This window comes from Primulina huaijiensis, unplaced genomic scaffold (assembly GCF_012295235.1).
Source record: "Primulina huaijiensis isolate GDHJ02 unplaced genomic scaffold, ASM1229523v2 scaffold41633, whole genome shotgun sequence".
Lineage (NCBI taxonomy): Eukaryota > Viridiplantae > Streptophyta > Magnoliopsida > Lamiales > Gesneriaceae > Primulina > Primulina huaijiensis.
Genome location: NW_027359929.1, coordinates 23,789 through 30,804, shown reverse-complemented (window position 1 = coordinate 30,804; position 7,016 = coordinate 23,789). Strand labels below are relative to the sequence as shown.

Sequence of the window (7,016 nt, the reverse complement as noted above, 5' to 3'; positions counted from 1 at the left end):
AGCAAACAAGATTTTAGGAATGCAAGTTCACCGAGACAGAAGTAAAGAAAAAGATTTGGTTTTCCCAGAACAATTACTTGAAGATAGTATTGCAACGCTTCAATATGCAAGACAGTAAGCCAATCTCGGCCCATCTTCTTGTTAACTTCAAGTTATCCTCCAAGATGTGTCCTAGCAGTGAAGTGGAGATGATAGAAATGTCTCGAGTACTATATGCGTCAGCAGTGAGAAGTTTGATGTTCACCATGATCTGTACATGATTAGAAATTGCGTAAGTAGTGAGAGCAGTTAGTCGGTATATGACGAATCCTGGACGAGAGCATTGAAATACGGTTAATAGGATCCTTAAATATACTAAGGATACCTAAAATGGTGTGGATCATATTTTACACTCAGAGGCTATGTCGGTTCATATTATGTAGGTAATACTGATAAGAGAAAATCTACTACTGGTTATGTGTTTACACTTGCAGGGGAGCAGTAAGGTCGATTTAAAAACTGTAAATATTTGTGACGTTATATACAACGGAGGTACAATACATGACAGCTGCTCAAGCTTGCAAGGAGACAATATAGATTAAAATGTTATTGGAGGGGATTGATCACAAAAAAGATAATGTTTTTTGTTTTGTGATAGTTCAGAGTGTCGTGTACATTGCAAGGTATCTTGTTTTTTATTTCAGAACTAAATACATTGAAGTTCAGTTTCACTTTGTGCGAAAAATAGTAAAGAAAGACAAATTTAATTACTGTTAATGTGAGTTCCCGATTAGGAAGATTGAATGGGAGGCGAAATGTAAGTAGAGCTTCACTTCTGTTTTTCCATGTGTCGATCAGTCTCATATTATCTGTCTTCTGCTTTGTTTTGACCATTGTTTGTCGACGAGTTCGATTATCTCTGCTCAAATAATTATATATTATTATTATTTTTAACATATAAAGCTATTTTTTTATATATAAATAAAAAATTTAAATCTTAAAATTATGTTAAAAATCTTCGAGTATTTTAAACTTGGACTTAAATAAATCGATATTTTCATGAGTCAGAAGCCCAAAGGTCACAAACGAATATTAATTCATTCTAGATTGTACAGTGCCCAACATTTTGCAGGTTAATCTGCATTTCTTCTCAAACGATGGCGAGTTTCAGAAGAGCTTTCCTCTCCACAGTCCCTCGAATTCTCAGCTCCAATCCAGCTTCCAACCCTACATCCCACGCGATTTACGGGTTAATTTTCATCTCTGTTTCCTCCGAAGTTTTCTCCAATTCCAGCAATATTTGTTTTCACAATATCTTTGCCTTTTCTGTAGACCTGTATTGGGTTCCTATTCGCGTTTCTACTCTTCTAATGGCACCGAAAAGTCTATGGATTTTGATCTCTCCAGTGAAGAAAGCAAAAGGCGCTTGTTCAACAGGTTCGGGATCAGTAAATCCGAGGCGTCGATTTTTTCCTTTTCTTGAAAATTTGTTCTTTTTTTTCCTCTTTCCTTGTAATTATGATGTGGGGTAATTCATTTTCTGTGGAACAAACTGTAGCTTGTTGTATAGGAGCAAGCAAAGGGGGTTTCTGGAGCTTGATCTGATTTTGGGAAAATGGGTGGAGGATCACATCTACTCCATGGATGAGAGTGGAATTAAGCACCTCGTTCATGTTCTTGACCTGGTAAATTTGTTTTTTGTATATCTTTGTTGAGAACTGTTATGTTTTGCATACAGTGAAGTCATGAGCTTTAATCAAGTGTGAATTGTAGCATGCTCACTGAAAAAACATGACTCCTATCAATTGATCGTGCAGATAGATGCTAACAATGTTTGATTTGTTTCTTGGATTCTTGCTGTCACAACGGGCCAGTTAATCCATTTAAACTGCAGATCCAAGTAAATGAGACTATCAGGCAGGAACACCCGTAATCATCACTACAATAACAAAACACAAACATAAGAATGTGAACCAAAGAAGAGCATGAGAATTCAGCTCAACCATTATTCTTGCAAATAAATTCCCACGGCCCAGAAAAATTACCGATTCTATTATCTCCAGTCTGACTGCCAAGATCCCAATTTATAAATATAATTGAAAATAGCTACCTCTAATCTTTAGTTACATGTAAACTAACAAAGCAATCAAAAGGCAATGCACCAAATCGTCTTTAAAAATCTTACAATAACCAAAATATACCTGTGCTGCTGAGCAAATTTTGTATTGCTTTTTTTTAATCTTTGATTACAATTCGAATGTGTATTATGATGAAATTGTCTTTATGTTTAGGATTGTTGAGTTAGTTTTCTATTTAAACTGGTTAAGAGGCCGTGCTTAAACTACCGATCCTGTCTGTAACCGCAGGAAAATCCAGATCTTTGGAAATGGTTGACGGACCAGGAGAAACCCCCAGAGACTGTAAACGTGAATCCTGTAAGCTGTTGGACACAGTCTACATTTTTTTCGTTTTATTTTTTGCTGTTATCCCGTTGTAAGCGATCCTTGTTCAGGTTTTCGTGGCTTTGAGAGAAAAGGTAATCAACAATCTAAACAACCATGCTGCTCCTGAAACTAGAGCGGCACCTGGGCAGCCCTGGTCTAGAGGTTGGGATGACTTCAAGAAAGGTCAAGACGCCCCCATTACTGGAAATCAATAACCGTGCTTAAGCTGAAGGCCCCCTTCTTTGTAGCACTTAAAAGATTATCGATTCTAAGAACTGTGTGTAACTGTATATCAAGTTAGTACTGGAATAAGGCACATATGACGACGAGACTCTGCTCTGGGGTGGCCATTCATGGTACTCGGAACTTGAAAAGTGTGATAGTGTTACATAATATATAAAATCTCTACTGCATGGAATAGACATTTTAGGTCCATCTTCTATAAATCTTTGTGCAAATTGATTTGTCTGTCTTCTTCAAAATTTTCCAGTTTATTGCGTCCGTCTCTATTACCGCCTAGATTGCCCTTAGTTATGCGTGCCCTCGTCCTGGTGTTCAGAGTCTTGATCCCATACCAATTTTCATGATGTTCAGAATATATTGTGATGCGTAATCCGAAGATGTTGAGTTGATCACTGGGTTATACATATGAAAGTGAGACGATCTTTTTGTGTATGAAGAAAACTTTGACATCTCTTCTGGATTCTCTGATATCCACCAAACACAATCCTTGATGTATTTAAAAGTGTCGGAATCACGTTTCTCAAAATCCATGATTCTTCAGGAAAAAAATTGGAATATTCATGTATTCAAAAACCTAACATAAATACAAATAAATCGTAGTCGAAAAATCTTTCTTGGTGTGGTATAAATATCTGTTTATCATCGTGTTTCAAAAGAAGTCCTGAACACTTGGAAAAGAGAGGAATTATAGCAGTAGATGGTGCTGGTACGGTTGGTGGTGAATTTGCTTTCCCTAAACCATCACTACTCCCAATTACATGTGAGACAATCTCAAATTCAGCTACTTGAGGTGAAGAGTCAAGACGAATGGGTCGGGTATTTCCGTAGTACATCGGCCCACGTGCTCACACCATCAGTCACTTCCTTAACCACAAATGCTACCTCATCCGCATTCACCCGAATCTGCTGTTTGCTATCCCTTTCGCGAACTGTCACTGAAGTTGTCGAATCTACTGTAATCGCAAAGGGAACTCCAAGTTCATCGGTTCTCGCGTATCTCTTCCCAATTGAGTTGCCTGCATATGTTCTCATGCATTAACAATTCGTATTTATATGTTAACCCATAAACTTAATTAAATTGCAAATTGTCGTACAAGAGTGCCAACCATGAGCTCCACAAAAAATGCAAATTATAAAAGAACCAGCCATGAATGTTAAAAGCTAAACAGTGAAAAAGATCCAATGGCATCAAGAGATTCAAGCAGAAGAAAATAATTATACTTGAGGATGAAAATCTTGGACTACAGCATCGAAGAACTGCATGATTTGGCTAGATGCAAACCATTTTTTCACATACTCGTTACAAGGGTTAGAAATTATAACTGATTTGCGGCAAATTACCGCCGGATAGAACAGTAAAAGCATAGGAGAACAGGTACAACATAATAGGCTCGTCCGTTGGCATGAGACCATTCATTGGATTATAAGAACATTAGCGTCTTTATGACGAATAACATTTTAAAGGTGCAAACTTGTTATATATATCGATCTTATACGAGATCCCTGCTGAACTTAAGGACTTGGCAACTTTCTTGGCAACATCCTCGTACTGTTGATTTTGAACCAATGGAAAAACTGTGCATTTGATTGGAGCTATCAATGGAGGGAAAACAGAAGACATTCATTTGTTCATCGCCATCTCTGCTAGATAGGTATTGAGCTAGCTAATCTCAAGATTGATATTGATCAAGCACAATTAGCTCGACGACTATATGCTCAAACTCGAGTATTCTTCGATCTATTTGAGCCCAAGCTACTAATACATATTTTTCCGTATTATTAAAATCACTACTTTCAACTTAATTCTTTAATAAATTACATACTTGTTTACAAAAATTATAATGATTAGACATAGTTTTAATTGTCATACCAAGGCCTTAAGCACGATTTACACTAAAAAAATCGAGCTCGTCGTGCTTAGATAACTTGATGTACAGTCAATTTGAGCCTGGAATACACTATTTAATCGAACTTGAACTCGATATTTGACTGTTCTTAAGATTAGAGGTTCAATCTATCCTCTCGAACTATGGTATGCTCTTATTTCCCTCCCGAAGAACCATATTGGAAAACTTGGAGTCTCTTTATTTGACTGTTCTTAAGATACTTCATTTTAGCCTCCTTCCGATGTTAAACATGGAATGAATTTTGGAGCAATTTTGTTTGAGAAGTCAATGTGTACATTTGCTATCATATGCTGAATCGTGTTTTGAAATTGTTTAAATGGAAACCATGCTCTGTGGGGTCTAAAAAGCAATTTTCACGCCCCACCTACTTGTAGCCGAGGGTAACAGATCAATGATCAAACTAGTTGAAAGTTGTCTGAAGAGATCATGCCAGTAGTCTCAGATTACAATTCCTTTGGAGATGCTACATGCCTTTTCCTCCCATGTTTGAATTACTAAACTCATGCTTAGTAAGTTTATGAATTGATTAAAATTTATGTTTGCCTTGTCCATATATCTATTACACGATGCTATCCTAACTCGCTACAGACGCCTCAAAGAATGGAGTTGCTCAAGAAGCAGTACAGAGAAGTTTTAGGAAAATGATGACCTGAGGCAGAGGCGAGGCAAATTCTTGGTGTCACGGAGCATTCATCATGGGAAGAGATTTTGAAGGTATAATTCTCCCTTTCTTTTTTGATCTTATAACTTGGTCAATAAATTATAGTATAATACATCTTTTTCTTTTCTTTTCTTTGGACAACACAATTAACTTGAATTTCCACGTCTGGTTTCCACAGATATGATGATTTGTTTGAGCGGAATGCCAAGAACGGTAGCTTTTACCTCCAATCACAGGTACATAGAGTGAAAGAGCTTCTGGAAACGGTTCACCAAACGAAAGCATATGGCACATTCTGGTCTTTTGATAGTCTTTCTGGCATATGACTCTGTTGGCGGTGGCCGCTGCCGCTGCCGCTGGCTGGCTGGCTGGTTCTGGTATTTGATGAGGTAATGAATGGTTTCGACAGAAACCATATCTGGTATTTTGGTTATCCATATTAGTCTATGAGAAATCATCATGCGTGTTAAATTATGTAAGATACCCATTTCATATTAGCAAATCTTCTCTTTCTTTCTCCGCTCTTTTTTTTTGGGAGTAAAATATTTATATTATTAACTTTGAGACATTTAAAATAACTAATTTTTAGTGTCATGATTTGTTTTAATAAATAATTATATATATTAATAAAGTATTAAGGTTTTAATGCAAGTCATATGTAGTTCTTCGGATAAAGTCTTTGTTTTTTATGCATTAAGTTGTAGGTTTAATTCGGTCTTTTTTTATTTCTTTTTTTTTCTATTTATTTTTTAATTTATATATCAAAATTGCATTATAGTCTTTCACTATTTCTTATAATTATATTTTGATCTTCATTTAAATTTTTAACTAAATGAATTATAAAAAAACGTCGATGTACTAGAACAAAAGAATAAATGGCCCTTGTATGTTCTAATTTTGAGATGTTCAATTTGTCCACAAACAAAAAGTCGATCATATGCATGGTAAGCGGAATTTGTCAACAAAAATCTATTTTCGAACAATGAATAATTACTCTCCCTCTCTCTTTTTCCTCTCCCCCCCAAAAAAAGGGATTTTTTCAAAAAGTCGACGTATACCGTGTAATAATTAACAAACTAATTGCATCAAAATCCCCCATAAAAATTTTAAAAAACAGAGAACATGGTATCTAAAATTAGAGTTGTCAAAACGAGTCAGATTCGTCGAGTTAGCTCGTCTCGCCAAATAAGTCGGTTGGGTTGGCAATTTCTTGACATGTCCAAATGACGGACCACGGAGAATTGTGGATTCGTCTCAACACGCCAAATATAACTAAAAATTGACGGGTTGTCAGTCGCATCATTTGTCCGTTTTGACAATTCTATCTAAAATTAATAATATTTTAGGCTCAATGTTTTTAGAAATCAGGCATAGAACCCCTACCAAAAGAGATCTGAGTTTTTATAACATAGTATTGAAATGCGTTTGATTTTTAGAAAATGAAGAATGTAATAGCCTATTATTATTATTTTTGGATATTTATATGTCGAATAAAATTTTCACAAATCAATTAATGATGCGTACGTACGTGTAAAACAAAATGAGATGGGAAGTACAAAGTGGAGTTTATTGGTCGCCGGGAAATTTGACTAGAGTGTGAAGCGGCAACTTTAATGGGAGGAAGTCCGGTGGACTCTGGCGGCGCCGAAATTTGACTCATAACTAGTAAATGAAAAATCAACACGTTTGATGTACATGTTTTCTTTATTTTCTTCGAGAGACGAGCAAACTTAAGAATCAGTCAAAGCGTAAAATGAGAATTGATTTTAAAGGAAATTAAAA

At 36.0% G+C, this 7,016-nt stretch overlaps 1 protein-coding gene across 1 annotated transcript; it reads left to right on the top strand.

Moving 5' to 3' along the window:
- Positions 1–1,044: 1,044 nt before the first annotated feature.
- LOC140969452 (succinate dehydrogenase assembly factor 2, mitochondrial-like) lies at positions 1,045–2,847 on the top strand. Its single transcript, XM_073430811.1, has 5 exons — positions 1,045–1,228; positions 1,312–1,416; positions 1,538–1,664; positions 2,346–2,414; positions 2,492–2,847. The coding sequence occupies exons 1-5, from the start codon at positions 1,137–1,139 to the stop codon at positions 2,636–2,638; spliced, it is 540 nt and encodes a 179-aa protein (XP_073286912.1). The 5' UTR covers positions 1,045–1,136; the 3' UTR covers positions 2,639–2,847.
- Positions 2,848–7,016: the final 4,169 nt, after the last annotated feature.

Excerpts from the sequence above, each read along its gene's own strand:
- LOC140969452 (XM_073430811.1), top strand. The coding sequence starts at position 1,137 with ATGGCGAGTTTCAGAAGAGCTTTCCTCTCCACAGTCCCTCGAATTCTC. Across the intron at positions 1,229-1,311 it reads ACATCCCACGCGATTTACGG|ACCTGTATTGGGTTCCTATT; the intron begins GTTAATTTTCAT and ends CCTTTTCTGTAG. Across the intron at positions 2,415-2,491 it reads AGACTGTAAACGTGAATCCT|GTTTTCGTGGCTTTGAGAGA; the intron begins GTAAGCTGTTGG and ends ATCCTTGTTCAG.